The 26,729-nt window shown below is 46.1% G+C and overlaps 1 protein-coding gene across 1 annotated transcript; it reads right to left on the bottom strand.

Moving 5' to 3' along the window:
• Positions 1 to 3,256: 3,256 nt before the first annotated feature.
• On the bottom strand, positions 3,257 to 19,986 carry DNPEP (aspartyl aminopeptidase). The gene is made up of 15 exons (XM_081884218.1): positions 19,849 to 19,986; positions 19,641 to 19,707; positions 16,579 to 16,667; positions 16,294 to 16,407; positions 15,433 to 15,558; positions 12,624 to 12,754; positions 11,262 to 11,346; positions 11,012 to 11,116; positions 10,481 to 10,558; positions 8,611 to 8,694; positions 7,377 to 7,537; positions 6,248 to 6,287; positions 5,075 to 5,176; positions 4,346 to 4,513; positions 3,257 to 3,674 (listed from the first exon to the last, which is right to left on the bottom strand). The coding sequence occupies exons 1-15, from the start codon at positions 19,852 to 19,854 to the stop codon at positions 3,624 to 3,626; spliced, it is 1,407 nt and encodes a 468-aa protein (XP_081740344.1). The 5' UTR covers positions 19,855 to 19,986; the 3' UTR covers positions 3,257 to 3,623.
• Positions 19,987 to 26,729: the final 6,743 nt, after the last annotated feature.

Here is a 26,729-nt window from a genome sequence, read left to right as displayed (position 1 = left end):
ACCAGCCAATCTCAATGAGCATGCAAAGCACACTCTGGGGCCCCAGTGACCTATCGCAACGCAGGGAAAGGACACGCCTCCACAGGGAAAGCCAATAATAAAAAAGCCACGGCCACACCCTGCTTGGAAAAAAAAAGTTACGCCTCCCTATTACACGAGAGGCCACGCCCCTCTCGCCTTGTATTATACTCGCCGCATTCTCCAATCCATGTTCCGCCTCCGACCAATCGTACCGACTTCGCCAGGCGAGGCTGGCACACACCCCTCGCTGCTGATGCATTAAGTTACACCAATCGCTCCGTTAGCGGAGGCTGTGGAATTACACCTCCTGCAGGCAGGCGCAGCCACAGTCTAGGGTTTGGCCACATTCCACTGAAATCTCCACCACGATCCCCCCAAAGAGCGCAGCAACCAGAAATAGCTCTGTGACACGCTCGGTTATAAATCGGCAGTGCCTCTTTTTCTACCTGAATGGGGAAGGGAGGTTAAGCAAACTGAATCCATTGGGGGGGGGGGTTTCCCTATATGTCCTATTTTTCCTATAGGTCCAAAGCTCCCGCTCTTCGTTCAAAAGGAATGATACAGGGGACTCCGCAAGGCAGCATTATGTCATTCCACTCTCACGTGATCCACAGACTTCTGCATATATCCTTGAGGATTCCTGCCAGATGGATTGTGCAGAATCGACCCTCTCTCCCTTGGTAGGATAAAGCAGAACTCTAGATGATTTGCAAGCCAGCAAGGAGGTCTGGCTCCCAACTACTTAATAGCAGCTCAGGCCAATGTGTGTGTGTGTGTGTGTGTGTGTGACAGAGAGAGCGCAGGTGCATTCAGCTCTTCCAGCAAGACTCTTCTTAATATGCTCTCTGGCTTCTAGAGGCCTGCACAATCATAGTAAACACATTTCCCCTAAAAATGGCCAGTAGTAAAATGGCTTTTAATAGACCTATTTGCCACTTTCTGAAGGAATGCCACCAACAAAAGTGAGTGCCCCCTTGCGTTCCTGACGCAACCTCATTAAAAAGAAAAAGTGACCTATGGATTCATTTTGCAAATAAAAGACTGCACCAGAAACAAGAGCAGAGCACGTGCACTTGATTCATCACACACTCTCCTCACCAGTTCCAATAAAACAGGAAAGGCCCAGTTCCAATAAAACAGGAAAGGCTAAGCCAGAACAGCCGCCATTGTATTGAAGAGCCAGTGTTAAGTGCTCCTGCCAGCTTTCAATGCAGAACAGCTTCAACCCCAAAGATGCAAGTTTAGGCTCTTGTGACAAAATAACCCTAAGCAAATTCCCACGGTTCTGCCATATTTTTTTGGCATTCCACAACAGCAACTTTCATAGGTTAATTTAGTGGTTAAGGGGCAGCAGGAAGAGGGAAATGCGATTTGCTCATTTCAGCTGGTACCTCCTCACATGCTGTAGGAATAAAGCTGTTTACTTTTTCAAACTCCCTGTGTCTGTCTATAGAACTAGAAACTTATCTAACTTGCTAGGGGGTCAGGGCAGCATACAACAAGGCTGCCTCTCTTTTTTGTTTCCCTACATTTTTGTTATAGTTGGAAGAACATGTTTCACCATCAACTGGAGGACTATATAGCAGGCAAGAGATTGCTTGTGTGCCATCTAGGAAACAGGGATATGGAAACAGAAGTTGGGGGCACAAGAAAAAAGCATGAAGTTTTTGCAAATGGAAATGTTTGATTTTGCCTTGGAAGACAGCATGTCGACTGTTTTGGTCAAAGGATCAGACAAGAGACCCAATTCTTGCCCAGGGGCTGCCATTGCTGGCTTTTGCCACTGGAAAAAGATGCCTTCCACATAGAGCGGTGATAGGTAGGAACCTCAGATTTGGGGGCTGAATGCAGCCCTCCAAGCCTCCTGATTCTTCTCATGCCGCATCCATCAATGGCTCTGCTCTTTCCTGGCAGCCATGTGTCCCTGACCTGTGACCATGCCCCTGGCTTGTCTGGATGAAGGATACAGATGCGGGATGGGTGGAAGGTGTATGTAAACACTTCTGATTTTACTATACAAAGGTTAAAAATCACACCTGTTGCTCCCCACACTTTTGCCTCTGACGCCACCCATCACTGACACGCAGCATCCACAGGTGGCTGCCATTGAGCAAACAGAGGCCTCCAGCTGAAAAGGTTCCTCACTACACCATGCATGGTGACACTGCAGTCAGCTTCTTGTGTTATTCCCTTCCAACAGAACACCTGAAGGAGAAACTATGGGGGTATTAAGCAAATGGTTCAAATCTGGAGGAAGGTGACCAGGTTGACAAGGCAGTCATGTCTGTGTCTTTTCTATTTCCTGTCCACTTTTCATTAACACCACTTGTCCAGATTAGAGCTAAAACCACAGGCTCTGCTAAAGACAGGTATGTATTGTTTGATGATGCTTTGAACCTCCAGTCACTATTTTAGATTAGAGCTGTCAATCCTCCGCCATAATACATAGAGCTGGGAAACCCATATTCCTACTTCCCAGGACCAGGCCTGCATAGGGACTGAGGGCACTTTCAGACTATCAGTATTTTCAGACTGGGTTCAACCACATACTGGCAAACTCTGGTTGCACAATTACAGTGGACCAGGACATCCTGCGCCAAAAACCTGCTTCTCCTAAAGCCTATGCTCTTTGCAATAAGTGATGGGAAAATGCACAGGAAAGTGTGGGATAACACTTGTACTGATGCAATGTCATCTAACCTCCTGGCAAACAATTCAGGAGGAATGCTCAGTGAACAAGTCTTCTGGAGCAAACTGAGTAAGGAGATTCCATTCATTGGTATCTTAGGGCTGCCATACATCCAAAATTTCCTGGAAATTGCCAGAACTTGGCTGTCAAAAACAGTGTCCAGGTGAAATTATCTGGGAAAATCAGAACGTACGTCAACCCATTTTTGTGTGTCTGGATTTTCACTTTTGAAATATGGCAACTCTATGGTATCTAGGCAGCCAGGTTTCTGGGGATTCCCTCATCCATGGCAAGATAAAATAACCCCCCCCCCAGCTACTAGAATTATGGATAGAAAATGGTGCTGAACAGTGCATTCCCACAAACGTAATCTACCTGGTGTGATCTTGTGTACTTGCCTGTGTATATAATACCTCTCAGACATTGCTTGCTTGGCAGCCAGTATCTCTCATTGACATTTTGAGAGAGGCACTTCACACAGGGCGGTAGCTATTTTAGAACCCAACCAAGTGAATGAGCAAAGGATGTGGGAGTGGGATGATCCAATTAAAAGTATGCATCACTTGGCATTTATTCAATGCTGGAATTTCACCCATAATTTCAGTGCCCACTTAAAGCACCAAGATGACTGTAGATAGCCCTTTAACATGTCATTATCTTGAATAAAGTTTTCTATCAGCTATGAAGGAGCGAGGATGAGCTGTTCTATGGCACTGGTTCTCTGGATCAGGCCCTCCTGGCTGTACGCAAGCCTCAAATGCCCAGCCTCTTTTGGAAAATGACTGTAGAAAGGGGGGGAAAGATGCAACTCTCCAGAAGCAGTCGTTCCATGAGCCGCTGTACAACATGTGCCTTAATTGCTATCTGGCCAGGGAGAGGGGGCGTTAGCCGCTTCCTGTGCTTGAGATGCTCTTCAGTTGCTCAGCAGTCCCTGATCCAGCACTGGGAACAGCTCAAAGAAGGCCTGGGAAAGAAGGAAGGAAGGAAGGAAGGAGGAGAGAAAGAGGAGGAAGAGTCAGGTTTGGTGGGGGAAGAACAACCCTCGGGGGGGGGGGGAATGGGGCAGCTGTCAAACACACACATATGATGGCGTCACCATGGCAGCAGGAGAATCGTGAGGCACCATGTTGCCACAGAAACCGATCACCGACTGGAGGGCACCATCGTTGCCATGGTAACATACAGACAAGATTACAAGGAAGAGATAGGGAGTGGGCGGCAGCAGGGCTCAACCTGCAACCCGGGGCAGGGAAGATAGTGACCTCGATACGTATGTTCCTGTCTGCCAAGCTCTTCTCACACTTTGTGCCCCCCTGCTCCCCAACCTGCTCCCCGAACAATACACAGGGCCAGAAGGAAAGCTCTCTGTTTACATTGCCCTTCCCCTTTTCCTGGCCTGCTCCCAACCGTACAGCCAAGGCCCGTGACAAGAGAGTTTCTTTGCGAAGGAGATACTCCTCTCTCACGCCACTCAGGCTTCCTCAGTCTAGCCTAACTCACAGGGTTGTTGTAAGGACAACCTGGGAAAGGGGTGGGTGGGAGACCTGGGCACACACCCACACCCTTGGAGGCAGCAGAAAACAGATCCGCTCAATGCAAATGCTTTCCCTCTGCCCCACCTGAGCTGCCACCCACCTTGAAGAGAGTGATGGACTGCAGGACGCTGGAAGTGCAGCACATCTCGCGGATGGAGTGCATGGCCAGCTGCGGGGAGCCTATGTCCAGGACCCGCAAGCCAAGGCGGGAGGCCAAGATGGGCCCAATGGTGCTGCCGCAGGGAGAGTCATTCCGAACCATGAATTCCTGCAATAGGCAAATGAATTGCTTTCTCTTAAGGCTCCTGAGCAGCTGATTTGGCCTTGACACTGTCCAGGGGTTGGGGACTCCCTTTAGTTGTTGGACGAGGCCATTAAGAAGGGCGGCCAGATATGGATCTACTGAGCGTCGATGATGGGAGTGGAGGAGGTCTTTGGGGAGAAGGTTCTGGGCATCTATGTGCACAACCCCAGCATCAAGAGACAGCCATAAGGTGGAAATGCTGTCAACACTCCACAGACCTTAAAACCCAAGAAGGAACAGCCAGGGGTTGGAGACAGAAGGAAGCGGAAAAAACCTATCTTCAGATAAGGGGTAAGGCCTTCCCCATAGCATTTAATCCTGAAGGCCCACCATTTCTGGTCCCATCTCCCGCCCCCCAATGGCAGATGGGGCATCTTGCCCCATTGGTCCCTGGCTGCAGAATCTACAGTACAGGGACATAGCACTACGCTGGCCGATCCAAACTCACCCTCTAGTGGCCGCAGTCATTAAGTGCAACGGGAAAGCTTGGGAATAGCTCTTGAGGTAGAGAGGAACAATGCTTACTTGCAGGGGGACGTCCACACGGCTGGCAATTTCTCGGATCAGGGCCTCGGTGACAGCAGTAGAGGCATAGCGCTGGTTGCTGTTCACTTTTATTGTAGGGCCCTGCGCAAGAAACCAGAGTATTCAGAACAAAAAGATGTACTAAGAAAGGAGATGTGGTCTGCACACATCAAGAACATAAAGCTTTGCTTCCCGAAACATGAGCTGCAACAGAAAGAAGTCGGTGTGGAAACCAAAAGGAACCACTGGAAAGCAGAGACCTACCCTATGGCAATCTTGCCCCAGAATAATGCAGTAGTTCTATGTATCCCACACAGAAACAAGCATAAGCCCATGTCTTTCTTTGGGCTTTCAGACATTCTTCCCTCTGCTCTTCTGGCTTGTGGGATCAGGAGACGAGCAACTGCCTTGAGCCCCCCAGCCATGGGATGGGACCAATGCTTGCCACCAGACACCCAAAGTCCCAGAACAAGCCCCCTGCCCCACAACAGAAAAATCCACTGGCATAATCATTCCTTCCATCTACCGTAGCTAGGTGTGAGTGTCATTGCTTATGTAGGCAAAACAGCACCACTACCCCAATACAAAATCTTAAGGGACTTAGGCAAGCTCCTAAAGTTTGCAGAAGTGCTACAATATTTTTATTTTGGGGGAGGAATACCCAAAAGCCAAAGGAGGATTGAGCATGCTCAGTGGGCACACGATACTGAATAATGGGCAAGGGGGAATGAAATGAAACACCCTATCAGAATGGCAGGGGCAGTTGGCTGAATCCAGAACAAGGGCACTGCACACTACAATATTTTGTTGCAGCTCCAGCCTGTAAGGTATACATCACAAATATTGAAAAGGACAGGACTGTAACTAACATGTTGTTTCCAGCAATTGAATAACCTTTGGCATACTTCCCAACATCTAGGCTACGGGAGCAAAAGCAAATCCCACACACACCCCACCAGCATCTCCAAAAGCTCATTATTACATTCAGAGGCAAAATTTTGTGTATTAAAAACCAATGTTATCAGGTCTTAAAGAAGAATTAACTTCAGTTTCAGGAGTAAGTTTTGCTATCTCCCCCGTTCAACTTGCGCTGAGGACGACTCTGCTACTGCTTGCAGAGGGTCTGCCTTAGTTTTCCACATTTTATTGTTGCCTCGTGGCCTCGTCACCTACCTTGTGGAACTCTGGACGGTGGTTCTTATCGTGCTTGTCGCTGCAAAAGGGAGCATCAAATTAGACCCTGGCCAAGTACATCCAAACTCTTAGAAACATGAGGCTGAATTTCGAATTTCAATGCCTGGGAGCAATTTCAAAAGAAGCAGGGTTTTGAGGGGGGCAGAATGGCGCTCCTGATGTGTCAGTGAGAACACCTGCACGCAGATTTATGCACAAAGGACTTTTATTAGAGCGGAGACAGGCATTCTGGGGAAGAGGAGCACTGCCATATGCCAGCGGCAGGATGAGAAAGACCCTCTTGACAGTGATGCCTTAGAGCTGCATCTAGCCCAAGGGCACCATTTGCCAGGGGGCAGATTCAGCGCTGGGTACATCATCTGGAACAAGTACAAGCCAAACTCGGAAGGCAGAAGAGCACCTCCATTTTCTGACTTTCAGCATACGCTGCCTTCGACACTCCCAAACTGTTTTCTAGGACCATGAGGCCTGGGAGAGAGAAAGTGCATTTGTCGGGGAAGGCTGAACATAACTACTGGTTCTGCCTCAATCCATGTCCTTTGCCAAAACGCTACCCCTGAGGGTGGTTCCAAATGTTGCAGGACAACAACTCCCGTCATCCCTGACCACCAGCCATGCTGGCTGGGGCTAATGGGATTTGGAGTCCAACAACGTCTGCAGTGGGGGGGGGGCAGATTCCCCAGTTCTGCTCTGGAGGGGTCCAAGGCCCAGGACCTCTGCTCAACAGTTTAGGGAGCCTTACTCCCTTGTTATAATTGAGGGAGGGCCTTTAAGTCGATGACTTGAATTTTGCAGATTAGCCTAAACTGATAAAGAGATGTTTCTGACCTCAGGATTTTCAAGTTTGAGAGTTGGTAAGGCAGACAGCTTACATTTCTATCCTACAGTTTTAAGTGTCAAACAATTTCATTTATAAAACCATGAGAACTGGGTTTTATTTTATTTTTAATGAAAGCAAGGCCTCTTTGAAAGCCGAATTCCACAACAGATGCCAACTTTTCAGCTTGTACCGCAAGCCAGCAAATTCACAGCAGAATGCCTAATATTTAGTAAAATACTTGCTAAACCCTCGTGCATTTCTTCCTGCTGGGCACAGCAACATACTCACGCATAATTGGGGTGCACGGCATGGGCCATGTCAGCACTGATCATGCAGGACTTTGGCACGGCTTCCTCAAAGGCTGTCAAGTTCTGGGGCGAAGCAGAGATGCGCCGAAGGACAAGTTCAGTGAGGAGCGAGCCAGCCCCCTGTGCACTCTGGGAACCAACCTGCCAGAGAAGTCAAGTCAAGTTAGTAAGGAGCCAGCAAGAAGAGCCTTTTTAACCCAGAAATATTCCACCTCCCATCTCAGTATGATGCAGCAGTTAGGAATGCTGGCTTATGATGGGTGTGGGGAACCTTTGCCCCTCTAGATGCTGCTGATATACAGCCCCCATCAAGCAGGGCCAATGGTCAAGGACAACAGGAGTCAGCAACATCTGGAGAAGCAAACATTTCCCACCCCTGGGCTAGGACCTGGAAGACGAGGGCTCAAATCACCACTCAACCAGCAAGGTTGATGGGTGAGCTTGGGCCAGTCCCTCTCAGCTGAGCCTACTTCACAGGGTTGTTCTGAGGATAAAATGGAGACAGGGAGAAGCAGGAATGCCATCCTTGAGCTCCTTAGAAGAAAGGTGTTTCATATGTGAATTAATAATGTTTCAGAGAGCAGACGTGTTTCTGCCCCTTAATTTCTCATAACATTTCCCCCCATCATCTATCAAACCATCAGGTGGAGCCACTCTCCAAATAATAATATTCATCTAATGTTCAGAACGGCGGGGTGAGCTCCCGTCTTTCAGTCCCAGCTCCTGCCCACCTAGCAGTTCGAAAGCACCCCCGGGTGCAAGTAGATAAATAGGGACCACTTACTGGCGGGAAGGTAAACGGCGTTTCCGTATGCTGCGCTGGCTCGCCAGATGCAGCTTCATCACGCTGGCCACGTGACCCGGAAGTGTCTCCGGACAGCACTGGCCCCTGGCCTCTTAAGTGAGATGGGCGCACAACCCTAGAGTCAGACACGACTGGCCCATACGGGCAGGGGTACCTAATGCTCAGAACAGGATTTCACTTTCCACTTCTGCAGCAACATAGGAGGCTGCCTTATACCGAGTCAGACCACTGATCCATCTAGCTCAGTATTGTCTACACTGATTAGGAGCAGTTCTCCTACCTGGAGATGCCGGGGATTGAACCTGGGACCTGATGCATGAAAAGCAGATGCTCTACCCCTGGGTTATGGCCCTTCCCTCTTTTCTACCCAGAATGTAGCCTTGCCCATCCACAACTGTCTCATACTGACCTCTTCATTGTCATAAAGTGCAACCAGGCGCACATTTGGTTCTTTGGCAAGAGCTCCAGGCTCTTTGCTGGATTCAATCAGCGCCTGTAGAAAAACATAAGGGGAAAAGGTTAGGGAGTGCCTAATGGGGCAGGATAGGGAGTGCCCTGGGACAAAAATATTTGCTACTAGTCTATGAGTTGCTGTCTTGTGAGCTGACTTCTTAAAGAAACCATGTCAGCGTCTCCCTTCATGTTCTCAGTACGTGAAATTCTGTACTTACAATTGAACTATTTTTCTTTAGTCTGTAGGTTAGACCGGCCTCCGTGGCCTGAACATTTGCAAAGGTTCTCTACTGAGCCGACTTCTTAAAGAGTAGTGCCGGTTTCTCTGCAATGCTAGATCCCTTCTGGCACCACAGGAAAGACTACTTATGGCTTCTGACTAGATGTCTGTCCCCTCCACACACCTGTGCCCATCCTAGGTATCTGGGAAAGTATACAAGCTCAGGGACTGTGAGTTTTGTGCTTCCAGCTGTCTTGGGCCTCTAACTACAGCAAATGGAAGGACTCCCTTGGGCTCAACTCTTAAGCTGCAGTCCCATGTCAGAAAGCTGGTGTACTGGGGAGAAGAGTGTCACCAGGGTAGATAACTGGTGCCTTTAATCATTTCACAAAAAGGAGAATTTAAAATCACATGCTGCTTCTGCTGTAGTGCAACAGTTCTGGAAAAAGCTGTACCTGGGCTTCTGGGAATTGATATATAATGAGTTGAAAAAGATGTTGAAATATACATTTGTTAAGAAACCAGAGGCTTTTCTTTTAGGAATAGTAGGAAATGAGATAAATAGAAAGGACTGCAAACTTTTCCAATATGCAGTAACTGCAGCGAGAATACTACTGGCCCAAAGATGGAAGCAGGAACTACCGATGTTAGAAGAATGGAGAATGAAACTGATAGACTATGCAGAACTAGATAAACTAACGGGGAAGATCAGATATCTACGAGACCAAAAGTTCATCGAAGATTGGGGAAAAATTTCAGATTATTTGAAATGTATTTGTGATGAGCAAATAACGCTAGTGGGATTTCAAGAAGCTCTGTGAATGTTTGAGTAATATTGTGTTGAAGAAAAATAAGAGAGTGAAGGTATATAAAATGCAATATAAAAATTAGGAAATGTGTAATTAAAAAATTGAATAATGGATGATTGTTAGAGAGGCTGAAGGAAGTCCAAAAGAGAAAATATGTGATAAATTTAGGTTGGATATTATAAATGTATGTTGGAAAAATTAAAAAATACATATTTATATAAAAAAAGGAAAAAGCTGTACCTGTCAATGCCCTACCTTTTGACAAAACTTTACAAAAGACCCAAGGCCCATGCCTGATGCTACATAAATAAACATTGCACTTGGCTGCTTCTGACTTTCTCCTCACCCCCCCCCCCCCCGCATGTGTGGTTTACTTCCATGTAAACCACAGTATTCCATTTCATCTGAGCTGGAACCCTTGTGGTTCTGCATAACCCCTCCAAGATTTGAAATGTTTCTCTACCTGTTGCTACACACAGAGAGAGCCCCAGAGGTATATTTCTGCACACAGCCATTCCCACAAACATAGGAATAGTTTCACCATGCAAAGTGGTTAAATGGGTCACCCCACCTTTTGACTGCAAGAGTAACGGGTGATTTTAGTACATGGGGTGGGGTGGGGATGGAATGTGAAACAATAGAGCAAGGGTTAGAAGTAGTTTCTAGGTGACTTCTGGGGAAAACACAAGTTATTAGAGCAGATTAGAGGATGGCTCCTTTCCATGGCACTGATGGATCACAGAAGAGGATTCATCTCTGACCCGACACCCCCCCCCCCGACCGCACAAAGTACTCACCTGCAGGGCACAGTAGCTGCTGTGGAGGTTGTCCAGGCGAGGGGAGAAAATGAACTCACTGAAGGCGCCACCTAGTGTCTGGAGGAGGATTCACCAGAAAGAAAAAATCCTGAGCTGGAACCAACCTTTCCCTGGTTCAGTCTGTCTGCTACACTACACATTCTCCCTGCAGGTTTTGCAAACGGGTAGGAGAGTAGCAGCTGGGATCTTTCCCCAGGAGATGAATGAGAAACTGGAATAAGCATCTCTCTCTACGCCTCTCTCTCTCTCAGACCAAAGGGTGGGGGACCTGTGGTTCTCCTGATGTTGCTAGACTACAACCCCCACCACTGACCATGCTGGCTGGTAGGAAGCTCCCAGGTTCCCCATTGCTGTGCTAAAGGAAAGTTGCATGGAGCTAGAAAATGTAATGAGTTCAAACATGTGAACCTTAGAAAGCTAGCTCTGTCCAAAACCAAAATCCCACTGCCAACCCCAATGCACTATCTGTCTATCTGTCTGCCTATTTATTTAATTAAAAAGGGCACTCACAGGAGGCTGCGTATCCACCAGGCACAACTCCATCTCCACCACCTGCTCCGGTTTCACCTTCAGCTGGGAGCAGAGGAGGGCCAGCAGGGCTGGAGAGTGACGACTCTGTGAGAAAGAAAAGTTGTGAGAAGGTAAAAGAGACATACTCCACTCTGGGAAGCTGTCAATTCTCCCCTTTGTTTTGGACTTGCCTACTGCACCTCTCCAGCCAATTCAACAGCATCCTTGTGTCCCCGCCCCCCGGTCTTACCTGGAGAGATGAGGTACAAGCTGTGTCTGTCTTGGACGTCTTCTTTTCCAGGGCCTCCTGGACTTCTGTGGCCAGAATCGGGACCCTGGGAACGGCAGGTGTGTTGGCTGTTTAACTGGCTTGCTCATTATTGCTGCTTTCTGGGAAATTTGGCTCCAAGAAGCAACTGAAGCCCACGGAGCCACCAAGACCCAACAGCACAAAACACTTCCAAAGAAGCCACTTGGTGAAAGTCAGCCCCCCAGGCAGAGCAAGAAACTCTGTAACTACGCCTCACCTTTTTTTCTTAGGGAACATCCCCTCCCATTGCCATCACATCCTCTCTCATCATATTGGGAGCATGGTCCTGGTACCTAACAGCCAAGTGCTGGGGAACCTGTGGTCCTCTAGACCAGGGGTGGAGAACTGGATCCAGCCAGCATCCTGGATCCTTATCATCTCCATGGGCCAAGTTAGACATGCTGGCAGGGCTGCCCCATTGTCAACCACCTGGTGTCACAACCATGTCAGGTGGGCCACTTTCTTGCTTGTACGGTACATGAAGCTTTGAAGTCCTGACAATCAGCTGAGTGTCAGGGTTCCAGCACACTATGCACAGCTCTGTGCAAGCACCACCTGATTGTTGGGGCTGGCACAGAGCCATGCAAGGAGCTATGCACAAGGCTTGGCAGGTGATGCTGATCACACAGGCCAGGTGTAGGGCAGGTGGGTATGGCTTGGTTAAAACTTAAGACAGGCACGTGACAAAGACCATCATTTCAGCAGGCATTTTCCATTGGCTTTCTGCTTTTACAATGAATTTTAATTATTCTTTTTCTCTATAAGGTGTAGTTTTTTTTAAAAAAAACTTATGTACGCCGCTTAGGAATTCTGAACATTAAGTGGTCTATAAATATTGGAAGTAAAAAAACAAAACCAAATAAAGATGGGGTGCCAGTAAGCCCTCCAGTCCCAGCCAGTCTGATACGATTTATACACAGAATCCAGAGCAGGGCCTCTCTAGGCAATCCTAAAGCACAGAGTATTGTATCAACATAGAAAGCTGTCATATATACCAAGTCAGGTCCACCTAGCTTGGTGCTGTTTAGACTTGCAGTGGCTCTCCAGGGCTTCAGACAGGGACCATTCCCAGCCCCCAAGCCCTGGAGATGCTGGGGATCTTGAGCCTGGAACCTTCTACATGCCAAGCAGTTGGTCTTCCTGTGAGCTAAGGTCATTCCCCATCACCCAAGCGGATCAAACTCTGCAGCTGACTCTCTTGCTGAAAGGCAAATGACAGGAGTGCCAGCCAAGCCTGCTGCCCCTCGCCCCAACCCACCATGGAATATATGAGCACAGAGGAACAGCAGTTTACACACTCACAGGTGCTGCTCTGTGTTTGGCCCGAAGCTCTCATTCACATTGCGCTGGAGGTGGATGGCCAGGTGTGGGATGCGGAGGATGGGCTGCTCCACCCTCACCAGCTGCTGCTCCAGGCGCCCTGTGGACAGGTCCTGAAATGGAACACAGAAGGGGGACATAAGTGAAGGGTGTGCGTCAGTCTGCCACTTTCACCCACTGGCATAATGTGGGTGAGGGGAGGAACAGGAGAGCGGGATTAAGGCAGCAGCTGGGAGGTAAAGGCTCTCATTGAACCACTGGTCCACCCAGCCTAGTGTTGTCTACAGCAGCAGCTCTTTGCGGTATCGGGCAGGCCTCCTTCGCTGCCCGACTTGCAGAATCCAGAGATCAAACCAGGGATCAAATTGCAAAGCAGGTGATCTTCCACCAAGATATGGCCCTTCTGGAAAATAGAGCTATCATGAACAATCTAAGAAAAGTGCCCATGTGGGGGGGGGGAGGCAGCTTAGCAGGGGGGAGAGACTGGAAAAGATTGGACCAATAGTTTAACTTTGCTCATGGTTTCACCAATACTGACAATTAGCGCTTTCAGAGGTAGTGGGGTGTGGGGGGGGGGGGAGAGAGAATACTTCCCACCCCCTATGCTGCTGGCTTGGATGAAAATGGGAGATCCTCCCTCCTTTAAAGTTGTTCAAAAACAACAACAAAAAGAAGAGATCTGTTTCAGCCCTGAGCGTCTGTATTTAAGCAAATCAGAAAGAATGCAAAAAAGAGACCCTTGTTCTCAAAATATGCCAACTAAGAGCATTTATGACAGCTCAAGGCATTTTAGAACATGAGTTTGGAGGAACGTTTAGAAAGTTTCACATTTCAATTTGGTAAGAGTGTCACCATAACTATGCACCCTTCCATTCCCACTTAATAAATCTTCTGGCCCACACAGACCATGCACCTATGCTTGCAGGAACCTCATCTCCACTTGGTTTAAATTAATGTTTAATTTTACTCTCAGGTAGGTGTAGGTGTGAACAGAATTGCAGAATGGAACAAAGCCCCAAACATCTTTTTGATCAGAACTTTCATCTCTTCATCGCTTTTGGTTTCAGTCATATTCAAACAAGTACTTTAAAGTATGCAAAGTATGGCACACTTTGAACTAGACTCCAGTCCTACTCAAGTGTAGCTAGGCAACCAGCTCCACTGAACACACTCAAGTTTACCAGGGCAGAAAGCACTGATCGGGTAATTCATTAAACAGAAGATTAAAATTGCTGGTTTTTAATAACACTTTTATGGACTTTGTCCCCAGGGAAGGATATTCGCTGTTGGCACCTTTGTTGTATCTCAGTCTCAATCAAAACAATGCAATGCATGCTTGATTATTCCACATGATAAACACTCCAGTTTCCTTCATCGAGCACATTCAGAATATGTCAATTCATGTTAGCATTTAACAAACTACTTAAAAAAAACACCAAGACAACCAACTAAAATCAAAAGAAAAAAGCAACAACTGAGCAACAGAGCTATCTAGAGTTTGAACTTGTGGAAACTGAGCTATTTCTCACACCTAACCCAGGGCAGTGGTGGAGAGGAAGTAGCCACATTCAAATTTCAGCCATGTGACCCCAAGGATCTCACATTACTGGAGTGGCAACCGAAGACGTCATGCTGTAGGACAGGACAACATCTGGCCCTCAGATGTTGTTGGGAGTCTCCCGACGTCTGTCAGCCCCAACCAGTGTGGCCAATGATCAGGAATGATGCATGGTGGGAATCCAATGTCATCTAGAAGGCCAAGTTCACCAGTCCTACTGCAGCAGCTCCCAGGCTGCAGAGGAAATATAAGAATAGGCCTTGATGTGCAGGTGATGGAAACTTCAGGCCTGGATTTCAGGCCAATGCAGCCCACCAATGCTGCCATATGTCTGGATTTTCCGGGACATTATCTGGATTTCAAAGGGGGGAGAGATTTCCAAAAGGTGGCGCTTTGTCCTGGATCTTAGGCAAGTTCTTTTGGCTCAACAATTTTGGAGGTGTCCTGGTTTTTGAAATATGGCAACCCTACCCACCAAGTCTCTCTATCTGGCCCTTGGTACTCTTCTCTCCTCAGCCATACCCTTTAGTAGGTCTACTTCCTGCCCTCCTTGAGTGTTTCTTTGTAACTGGAATATGTCCTTGTCAGTGTTTGTAAAAAAACCAAAAAGGGTTCTGACCTCCCTTTGTTGCCTCAGCCTGGTCCTCGGACCCTTGTCGGCATAAAAGAGTCCACAAGAACAGTATCCTTGCAGAGTTTTATTCTTAAAAGTCTTTCTGCAAAATCAACTCAACTGACCAACTGTACACACATCAACACTACCAGCTTTCACTAACCAACCAACCCAACCAACTAACATTTCCCACTCTATATATATGGTGCAGTCCACTGACTCATGCTGACCCAGCTTTTTAAAGAAACAGCGGCCAATTTTCAGCCGTGACAGTCCTCTGATAATACCTTGTGGGTGTCTGGATAGAAGATAGAGAGGACTGTGTGTGTGTGTGTGTAGAAATTACTCAGCTGTCCAAAGATAAAAACTGAATTAGCTTCCTTTGTACACTTTTTGTCTCTGGCCACCCCCATCCCCACTGGCATGTGGCCCCTGGAAGGCTGTCCAGAAATGAATTTGGCTCTTAGGCTGGCAAGTGTTCCTCACCCCTGCCCTAACGTGACATGGCTGCAATATTGGAGGTAAAGTCAGGTCTCTTCCAGTTGGAAAAACCTAAGCATTGAAGAGCTCCTAAAGTCACATAGTATACACCACAGTGCAGGGCCCCGGCCAGGACTAACCTTGACGATGACTCTTCCTGCAACAGAGAGGTCACGGTCGAACCAGGTGCTCCAGATGCCCCCTCCATATGTCTCCACAGCCACCTGGACCGTGCCCTCCTGGCTACGTTTTGAGCAGCGTTTCACCTGGATGATACACAAGGACATTCATACATATATCCCAACAGCACACACAGAATTAGCTCCTCAAATTGTAAGGAACTGACCCAACAAGAAATAGGGCCAGAGTTATTATCATAAGAGTGGGTGGCAGCTTTGGATTTTTTGCAGTTACATTCATCGTACACATATATACCAAGTTATGCGCTCAATTGGTTGGTATTCTGTATGCATTTATTTGGTCCATTGCTTTTTCTTTAGTGTTAAAAGGTGCATTTCAGTAAGTCCAGTTAAAAAATCCCAACCAACAGTTGTTGTTGTGTTTTTTTTTTAAAAAAGGAGTGGAAGATGGCAAATCCAAAGGGATGTTGTCCAGACTGCTGCCAGAAGGAGCAAGCAAGTTTATCACAATTCTGCAAACACTGGCGATCCAATAACATAGGCAAAAGGAGCGGCCGAAAGCAGTATTTGCAGGGATGGGGAACCTGTGGCCCTCCAGCTTTTGTTGGGAGTCCCACCTCTAACCACGACTAATGGCCATGTTGGTGGAAGTTGGAATTCAACAGCATCTGGAGGGCTATAGGTTCCCCACACCATTCATATTGGGTATTGGGACAGGCCTGTTCACAGAAAGTCAATGCAAAGGGGGAGACGACAAATAATGCAGGACTGAGACAACAGAGGGCTGCAGGAAGGAAGGAATGCTAAAGAGTACCTAGGGGCATGCTAGGCAGTATTGAGGGGGGGGGGTTTGCTGCTTACCCGCAGACATGGACTGTCTGTGTGGGCTCCGATCAAGCTGAAGCCATTGCCTGGCTGGTACTGTCCCCCAACAGCAAAGGCAATCAATGTCGAGAGGTTTCTGGTCACAAAATACTAATATGGCGAGGGAGAGGGGTTAAAGAAAGAGTTGGAGACATCAGTGTTTTACCCAGTTCCATAGATGGGGTGCCTGGCAGAGGCCTCATCTGGAGCACCCTACTCCTTCTCCCACCACCCCAATTCCCAAATAAGAAAGTGAAGGAAGAAGCCGCTCTCTTTCCACACCTTTCGGTCAGGCTGGATATCCCAGTGTTCAGTTTCTTTCAGCTCCTGGAAACCAGCCTGAAGCAGGCGGCTCCGACATTCGGCCACCACTGCAAGAGAGGAAAACACAAGCAGTCATGAAGGGGGCATGAAGACACTCACCCCCACCTGGCCAAGCTGCATGCAGAAGCAGGCTTCAATGAGATATTTGGCTGCCCTGAACAAGGTGGAAGTTTGTGGGACTGCTTCCCCCTCCCCCAATTTTGGGACAACTGTAATGCTCTTCACTTGGGGATAGCCTAAAGCTTCAGTTGATGTAGAATTCTCCTCCCAGAAATTTAACTGGGGACAAGTGCTGGGATCCTGGGATCTCCTTTATTATACCAGCTGCATTGGCTGCTGGTCCATCCCCAAGTTCAACTCAAGGTGCTGGCTATTCTTCAAAGCCCTTTATGGCTTGGGAACATACACCTCCAGATCTCGCCTCTTCCCAATATGTCTGAGTCCTAAGGTCAGCTGGTAGGTGGTCTTTCACTGGGTGCATTTGTCTTGGTTTTGGGGTTCACAAGGTCTTTCTCTGCGGCAGCCTCCCTACCTGGAATTCACTATCCCACAAGTTTTGATGACAGAGCTTTGAAAGGCTGGGGTATAGGTAGGTAAACAAATAATGAAATTTCCCCCGGCACATGAGACTCTGAATGATACCCCACATCCCTGCCAAAATACCAAAATCAGCATAATGCAGCTTAAATTGCACTCACAGGCCTGTTTGTACTCTTGAACTCAAGTGTGAGAGTCATATTGTAATGTTATCATCCTGACTTGCTTACCCTACCCCAGCAGCAAGCATAGCCTCAGCTACAAAGCCTTTTGTGGCTTCCCAGCCTCTGCAGGTGAACATCCATGTTACCACACCTTCACAGAAGTGATTAGGATTTGCTGCCGCCCCTGCACATGGAAGGATAGGCAACAGCTCAGAACACCCTTTGGGTTCAGATGTCCACAGAGAGCAAACAAGAAATGTATTAAGGAAAGCAAGATAAATATGTGAGGAAAGGCGAGGCCAGACTGAGCCGAAGAGGGTACAGAGAAAAAGCACTTGTGGTAAATAAGTTCTCATCTGCACTGGGCTCAAGCACTTGCCCTTCTAAAGCTCTTTCCCTAGAAATGTTTCTTGTGACATCTCTGCACAACGATCAGAATTAAGTGTGAAACCTTAACAAAGAATGGTGAGTAATATTTAGTGCTAGTCCAGATCAGATCAGATCCACTGAAATTAATGGGCATGACTAACTTGGATTCATTTATTTCAGTGGGTTTACTCTGATTAGAATTTAGCTGAATACAAGCCTGAGCTTGTACTTCTGCCCACTGAGCATCCAACACAGTGGAGAAGATAAACCACCCTCCTTGTATTTTAAAATGCTCCAGTGAACCTCCTTGAATCAAGCAGAACCTGTTTGAGCCTCTACAAGGGAAATGAAACAGATGATTCAATGAATGGTACATTATGCTCACCAAGACTTGCAGATAAGGAACATGATGCATGCATTAAAGTTCTGGAGAAAATTATGAAAGTGGAATGAAAAGTATCCCATAATCTTCCAAAAGTTTTATTATTAAAAACATTTAAATACTAACTTATCCAGAATTTCAGGTAGTGAACAACCAACTTGTATCACAGTACAAATACAGTAAGATGGATGAAAATCCTTAAAAGCTACTCAAGTTACAAGTTAGAAATGATTGGGCAAATAACATTTTCCCCCCCTGCCTGGTGCCAAAAAGAGAGCATAAGTACCAGGTAAGGCAATTTAGGAAGGTTGCTCCCAGGGGGACTATAGGCTGATAAAAGCCCTTTATTTTGTCGCTGGATGCCAAACATCTGACACAGTGGTCACCTGGAGAGGTTACATCTACACCATACATTTAAAACATTCATACCACTGTTGTCATTGTAACCCCCTAGGAATCCTGGGAACTGCAATTTGTTAAGGGTGCTGATCTCACAGAACTACAATTCCCAGCACCCATAAACTATAGTTTCCCGGATTCTCCATGAATGTTAAACTGCTATAAGAGTGCTTAATGGTGCAAGTGTGACCCCAGTCTCAGCAGAAGATCTTAAAGGTGGGTGCCCTCAGGCTTAAGGGCTGAATGCAGCACCCAAGGTCTCTATCTGGCCCTCAGGCCTTTTCCCCTCTCCACAGCCCTAATGGCCCTGCTTTTTCCTGACTAGAATGCATACACCTCACATTTATTTATTTCAAATATAATTTTATTTTTTATTTTGACAGAGTAATAAGAATAAATAAATAAGAATAAAAATGTGCACCCCACCCCGAGACCATTCCATGGTAACTATCCAACCTCCCAAAATTTCAACACCTCTTGCGATGGTTTGACCCCTTTCCGTTTTAACAGTACGAATTCTACAAACACTTTCCATATCTCCTCAAATTCATTTCTCCTGCATACAACCCGTCTTACGTTAATAGCACATATTAATATATCATTAATGGCTATATCCCACACCACTTTATACCATTTTTCCATTTTATATCCACCTTGCCCCTTTCCACTTCCTAGCCATAGCTGGCAACTTTCCCCTTGTTTAAAGGGAAATTCCCTTATTCCGAATAGGATTCCTCGCAAGAAAAGGGAAAAGTTGACAGCTATGTTCCTAGCTATGATAACTCGTGCAACTGTTAATAAATTTGTGAGCAAGTCCTTCCCAGCCTGTGAACCTTCCACGCCATCATAAATTGATAATAATGGTACCGCTGGACTTTCGGCCAGCTTTAACCCAGTGATTTCTGTTATCTCCTTATGTACCCTCCGCCCCGCCCCCCCCCAATTGTGCATATCTACACCCCTCACACCGCGCGTTTAAAGCACACTGCTTACCCCCCCTCCACACAATCCTGGGAAGTGTAGTTTACTCCTTCGGAAGAGCTACAATTCCCAACACCCAGTTCCTGGGATTCTTCAGGGGGAAGACATGTGCTTTAAATGCATGGCAGACCTCCCGTTTTAGAAGTACTTCCCGGGCGTGAAGCCCCCGGTCCCGGGCTCCGTCTTACCGTGATAAGGGGAGGGGCTCCGGCTGATAAACTTGAGCAGCTCCTGCGCCGCCTGCTTGGAGCTCGCCTGCGGAAGGAAAGGGAGCGAGTCACGAGGGGGCACCGGAGCAACCCGGCTTCGCCTCTGCGCGGACGCCCCAAGGCCACGAGGCCTCCCGCTCCTGCCACCCCCGTCCCTCTCAGCAAAGCCCCCTCAAGCTTATACTACCTGCATGGTTGCCCTGCTCCGGCCCGGCCAAAGAACGAAACCCACGCCGCTTCCCTCTCTAGCAAGAACCGGCCCCGCCCCGCCCGGCTGCGCTGGGCCTGCTGGGCCTTGGGAAGGGAAGTGGCGGGCGGAGCCCCCTCTGCAGGCAGCTCTCGGTAGGGCCCGGGACGCCGCTTCAGAGGTCCGCCGCCGGGCGTGGAGGGCTGGCCGTACGTTGCAAACGCGATGCTTGCCATAATAAGCCACCTTTTCATGGAATCGCTGAACTACAGTTGGAAGGGACCCGAGTTTCCCAACCTTGTGCCTCCAGCTGTTTTTGAACTACAACTCCCATCATCCCTGACTAGCAAGACCAGTGGCAAGGGATGATGGGAATTGTAGTCCAAAAACAGCTGGAGGCACAAGGTTGGGAAACACAAACCCCTGCAGTTGGCATAAGTGTGTTCCTGCTGTGTGCAACCAAAGTCCCACCAAGTGCTTTTTTCTAGGGAGACGCATAATCCTAAACATTTTGTGACTCAGTTTGGCCTCATTGAGGGGCAGCATTTCAATATCAGTAGGAAAATGAGAGTACCCCTAAACAATTAAAAAAACAAAAAACACTGGTCCTATCCATGACTTTTAAGGCTCCGTTGTCAGCGCGTCTTTGAGTCTTCCACCACTGTAACGTGTGTTGCCGTCGGCATGGCCAGAGTAAGGAGTCTTGCACCATATCCTATGGCGCAGGGATGGTAAACCTGAAGCCCAGGGTTCATATCCAGCCCTCCAGGTCTCTCTGGCTGGACCCTTCTCACCAATGCCTTCCAGGAATGTGTCTTTGAATCGTGGTTGCCTGCAGAGAAAAAATTGGGGAGTGAGGAAACCTCTGGTTTTTGCATCACTGGAACGTACCCTCCTACACAAAGGTAAAAATCACATCTGTTGCCCCACATGTGGTCCCCAGAAAGTTGTCGATAAGAGAGTATGGCCCTCCAGCTGAAGATTTCCCATCCCTGCTGCAGCCCATCAGCCAGCACAGCTTCAGTGTAGGATTCTGCCCTAAAGCATAGGACGGAATAATCACATTTGCAGGTGAGATCAAACTCTATGATTCTATATTCTCTGCATAATGAGGCGTTTGTGCCAGGGCAGAGAATTAGAAGGTCTGTTTTCAGGAGCAGACTGCAATCCTATGCCCACCTATTTGGGAGAAAGCTCTTTTGAACAAGATGGGGCTTACTTCTGAGTAAATATGCATTGGCTTGCTAGGTCAGATTCTCACTTTGCAATTCTTGTGGTTGTAAGCAGACCTGAATCTGGTGTGGGAACTTGCTTCCTGACAGTGTTTTTTGCTGTTTTTCTTTAAGATAGAAATCAATTTTCCAGCTGTCACGGTTGCATAAATAGTGCAGCACAGTATGTGCGAAAGGCTGGGGAAACCATACAGAGATGTTAGACATGGTGTACCTACATAATGGCAAGTGGCCTGCCTGACTTTTGTTCTAAACGCGGCTCTCTGTTTAGTTTTGCCTTATTTTAATATCTGTTCCCTCTACTTCAGCACGTATTCCTCTGGCCTTTATAAGCTCATATGAACCTCTCTTTCCTTGTTTACTATCTCGGCATTTGTGAAAACATTGTGCACCCTGCTGTCGGAATAAAATTCATATGCTTTACCAATTAAGTCTATTTCTGAGAAAATGATTCAGCGCCACAGGTTGAAGTGAAGATGAATACTGGATTGAAAATACATGCAAATTACTTCAGAGCCCTTATTTTATTATCACTGTTGCATATAGCAATTGAATCTAGATGTACAGTATATTGTTTTTACCCCCCTTGTTTCTCACAACTTTCCTATGAGGTAGGTGCTTTTCAAAATCCCTATTTTGCAAATAAATAACTTGTTCTGAGCAAGTTGGTGCCTAGAGTAGAACTGAAATCCAGGTTTTCATCTAGCTCATATCTGCCAGCTGTCCAGCTTTAATGAAGTCACAACACATGTAAGACACGCATGGGTTTCCTTCCCTAAGCAAATGTGCTGGATAGAGGGAGTACCCTTCCTTCAAAGAAGATTTTGACTGATATTGTGGGGCTGAATTCTTGGGACATTCTGCAGCTATTCCAGGGGACTTTTGCTATGATGTGCTTTAGTTTACAGTCCCTCTGAATTGTGTTCTAATGGATCTCTGAAGACCTGGCATAGCTCAGTCGGCAGAGCATGAGACTCTTATTCTCAAGGTTGTGGGTTCAAGCCTCACATTGGGTAAAAGATTCCTGCCTTGCAGTGGGTTGGATTAGATGACGCTCATGTCCCTTCCAACTCTATGATTCTATGGTCACAAGTACATGTACCTGATTTAACACTTTACAGCCATTGCATATTGTTTCCTCTATGGCTCTTGGTTCAGACCCTCGGACTGAGCAAATTTTTTTTATATCCTGCCTTTCTTTCAAAGAGCATGCAGCCTCACAAAAACCTTGTGAGGTAGATTAAGGTGTGCGAGAGAGAAAATAAACAACTGTTTGACTTTTAGAAGACACCTGAAGACAGCCCTGTTCAAGGAAGTTTTTAATGGTTGATGTTTTATTGTGGTTTTTAATATTTTGTTGGGAGCTGCCCAGAGTGGCTGGGACAAACAAACAAACAAAAATGACTGGGTCCACCGTGACTCATAGAGCTTTGTGGCTGTGTGTGGATCTGAACCTGGCTCTCCAAGACCTAGGGATTCTTAGCCACTGGATTGTCTCTTGCAAGGGTTAAGTGAACTGCAAGCCATGGCACTGCAGAGTGCTGCATACACTCCTGCTGCATACAGGCTCCTGCTCTTCTGCAGCTTTGCTGCTGGTGTTGGTTGTTCTCCCACTTGGGGGAGCTCCTGCAGCAGGAATCTCTTGCTAATAAACTCCAGGGACACTACCCTCTCTTGCCTGCTCTCTAAATCAACCTAATTTTGATTTCAGATATGTTATTTGTCTAAAGCATACACATACACACAAAATATATAGAAGAACACATCAATGACCAACTCGTGCAGACACAGCACTGTCAGTGGCCAGAGCAAAGGAAGGGAGCAGATTTACACCAGTGGATCCTTCAAAAACAGAAACAAACAACAACAACAAAAGTCAACAGCAAAGTGATTAAAAAGAAGAAAAACAGCCAGCAGGGTTCATACTTTTCATAGCATCATAGAATTGTAGAGTTGGAAGGGATCGTGCGGGTCATCTAATCCAACCCTCTGCAATGCAGGAATGTCAGCTGTTGTTCTCTTGTGAAACTGATGTTGCATATGAAGTCAAAACTTACTATGCTTGTGTCCAGTGCTTTGGTCAAAAGTGTGGCAAGCTCCAAAGGGTGGGCTGTACAGATGGAGATTAAGAGCAGTTTCCATATGGCTTGGGTTTTCTACACGGTGCAAGGCAATTCAGCCATTACTATAGGTACATTGGTTTCTCTTCAAAACCCTTTCTGATTTCTTCAGCATCTGTCCAGTTCCCTTTTTGCCAGGCCACTTCAACAGCGTCTCTTTTACATTTCCTTAAAGTATCCTCATAAAACAGTGAAAATCTGGATGATCATGGACATAGGTGTAGCCAGGATTTTTGTTAGGAGGGACAGAAACTTAGTTTGCTATGTATTTTTATTGATTTTTATTGATTTAGGGGGAGGGTAGCTGCCCCCCTACTCCTCCCACGGCTACGCCCATGATCATGGATGTTGCTGCCATGGCCTCCACCCCAGCATAAGATGATCAGAGTTACTACAGTGGCCTTGTGCAGAGCCTTTATCGCTTTTGCAGTAGATCTCTGTTTTAAGAGAATAAATAAATAAATAAATGCACCCCCCCCCCCAAAAAAACCCCACAACCCTCTGTTTTTCCTCATTTTAATGCAAGATAACTGTCGTGACCGCTGAAAGGAACAGAAAAACGCAGCCCAAATACAGTCTACCAAACTTCACCCACTGGTGTGTGACGGCCAGCGGCAAAATAACAATGAATATTATAAATGAAGAAGCTGGAATGTGACGAAGCTAACTTGTCAAATGGTCACACAGAAAAATCAGATCTGAATGACCCACCATTTGTGGAAGCCGCCTCTGTTCACTATGACTTGCCCTATCTAAGTGGTTCTTTCTGTGGCTTACAGGAAAAAATATTTGCCTAGCCAACAGATCAGTGCTTCCCCCGCCCCCCAGCCAACAAGATCAATGCTTTAAAAGCTCATAGTAACAGTCTTTTGCTACCAGCTAATTTTAAATTATATGCATGTACTCTCTGTAAAACAGTGTATAAAATAAGAAAGTACAAAATGTGTTTTTCAGCTGATAAGACAAAGATATTATAAAGTAGGATCCTTGCAAATATATACAGAGTAGTTTTGTACCTTTGCCGAGTATCCTAATGCAGCCATATTAATCCTTTGCAGCCATACAAACTCTTTGTATCTCACTTATAGACAAAAAAGCCTTTTTCTCATATGAGGCTACATTTCGGGAAATTAGTAAATTTTGCCCCATTTCATATTCTCAGATTAAGTGATGCCCATCTAATGTATCATTTGTATGGATATGTTGTATTTTTTATTTTTTTTAAGATTGCAAATATGACAGGAAAAGAAATATGTAACATCAGCTGACATTAGGGATAAGATTAACAAAAATTATATCTTAAAGGTATAGCTTAGTATAGGAACTCCATGTGTCCAAACAGGTATCTAAATGAGAAAGCAATGCATTTGAATGCATAAAAACCAGTGAGATCTTCAGACCACTTAGTATGAGATGGTGGGTGTTTATCTTTCAAGTCTTGTAGTAGAAGCATCTTTGGAACCATAACAGCTTGCTGGATTCACTTTTGTTGTTCATCAGTCCCCACACCACAAAAATATAATTAGAGAGTGTGTGGATATCTGCAAACACCAAGGATTTTGCAAAAGCAAAGTTAATTTCTGACCAGAAAGAAGACACCATAGGGCATGGCCATATCATATGCCTCAAAGTGGTGTTTTCAGCATTACATTTTATAATTATTTTAAACTACAATCTGTTCCCAAAATTATACAGTGGTACCTCTGATTGCGAATCGGATCCATTCCGGAGGCCCGTTCACAACATGAGCAGAACGCAACCCACGTCTGTGCATGCACAGGTCGCAATTCACCGCTTCTTCACATGCATGTGACGTCATTTTGTGTGTTTTTTTATAATTTTTTTAATTGATTTTCCAAACACATAATAAAAGACATACACATTACAAAACAAAAACATACCCAACATTGAACATATATCGACTTCCCCATACCTCCCTTTCGCTGCATCCTTATTCCAAAGTTCTTTAGCAACCCTTTAATCAGTTTATCTACTGTTTCCCTTTCATTAAATTTCTTTAAGCTTAATAATTGCCGCTGTATTTCTCTACTTCTTACCCCTTGACATCTCAACACTCCTCTATTTTACAACAGTTTTTAAGATATAATTTAAACTTCTTCCAGTCCTCTTCCACTGTCTCTCTCCCCTGGTCTCGGATTCTGCTGGTCATTTCTGCTAGTCCCATGAAGTCTGTCACCTTTGTCTGCCATTCTTCCAGAGTAGGTAGTTCTTGCATCTTGCATCTTCCAATACTTTACCAGAAGAATTCTTGCTGCTGTAGTAGCGTACATAAAAAAAGTCCTATCCTTCTTTGGCACCAGTTGGCCGACCATGCCCAGGAGAAAAGCCTCAGGTTTCTTAGGAAAAGTCCATTTAAGGACCTTCTTAATTTCATTATAGATCATTTCCCAAAAGGCTTTAATCTTTGGGCAGGTCCACCAAAGGTGGTAGAAGGTACCTTCCGTCTCATTACATTTCCAACATTTATTATTGGGCAAATGGTAAATTTTTGCAAGCTTGACTGGGGTCATGTACCACCTGTAAATCATTTTCATTATGTTCTCTTTTAGGGCATTACATGACGTCATTTTGTATGTCTGCACATGTGCGAGCGGCAAAACCCTTTCCGGTACTTCCGGGTCGCTGCAGGACGCAACCTGAAAATGCTCAACCTGAAGCAAACGTAACATGAGGTTTGACTGTATTGAGATGAACTATTCTTCTTTTATACAATTCTGTGGCTTCGTTGAATTCTTTGCACTTGGTTACTCTTGTAGAATACGTGGATTATGGCCTGATATATGTATGCCCTAAAAGCAAAAGCTAGGAATATTTTCAACAAGAAAACTGCCTATTTGGGAGAAAATGTGATATAAATTCAGCCATAGGAGTAAACAATCAACTATTGTGCTTCCATTTTAAGCACTTGAATTTTCATCAACCTGAGCGGAAGGTGGCATTGAGTTTCCACTTGGAAATTAGTGTCTCTGCTAAAAATAAACATTTATCGTAATTGTCCTTGATAACTTTGTTATTATGTGGCCTAAAAATGCAGCAAAATGAATAGTTATTTCATCACTTTTCTGATCCCACTTAAGGCTGTGTATACATAACACAGCTAGGTTGTTCTTTTTCTCAATTCAGATTGAACCAGTTTGGGGAAAATGCATCAAAATGTAGACAGGGTAGATATGACGTATGACTAATGGTGTGTTTATGTCCCACATTACTTCCCAATCCAGTGGTGGGAGCACATTAGGTGCAGGGCAAATAGGCCTAAGAATCATGTGTTGGGTACATTAGACTACAAGGGGAGTAGTCACTTTACTAAGGCTACATCCTTTTGTGGTGGTACGGCCTATCCAATATGGTAGAACTGCACTATGAGGACACCCAGTTCAATTATATGTGTGACTAGCTCAGAAAGGCTAAAATGCAATTGCCCACTTTGATCCTCTGTCGACAGTGAAAACTGCAATTTGGGATGGGTGCCAGTGACAAATACTAGAGAATATGGAGAACCTTTGTC

Source organism: Podarcis melisellensis (assembly GCF_964234715.1).
Source record: "Podarcis melisellensis genome assembly, chromosome: 1".
NCBI lineage: Eukaryota > Metazoa > Chordata > Lepidosauria > Squamata > Lacertidae > Podarcis > Podarcis melisellensis.
The sequence above is the reverse complement of the archived record's forward strand: the minus strand, read 5'-3'. Positions and strand labels throughout refer to the sequence as shown.

What these genes read in the sequence shown, in the direction of transcription:
- DNPEP (XM_081884218.1), bottom strand. An exon ending in ATATCCAGCCTGACCGAAAG is followed by an intron (nt 16,408 to 16,578) that starts GTGTGGAAAGAG and finishes TCGCCATATTAG; the next exon opens with TATTTTGTGACCAGAAACCT. An exon ending in ACCGTCCAGAGTTCCACAAG is followed by an intron (nt 5,177 to 6,247) that starts GTAGGTGACGAG and finishes TTTCTTGCGCAG; the next exon opens with GGCCCTACAATAAAAGTGAA.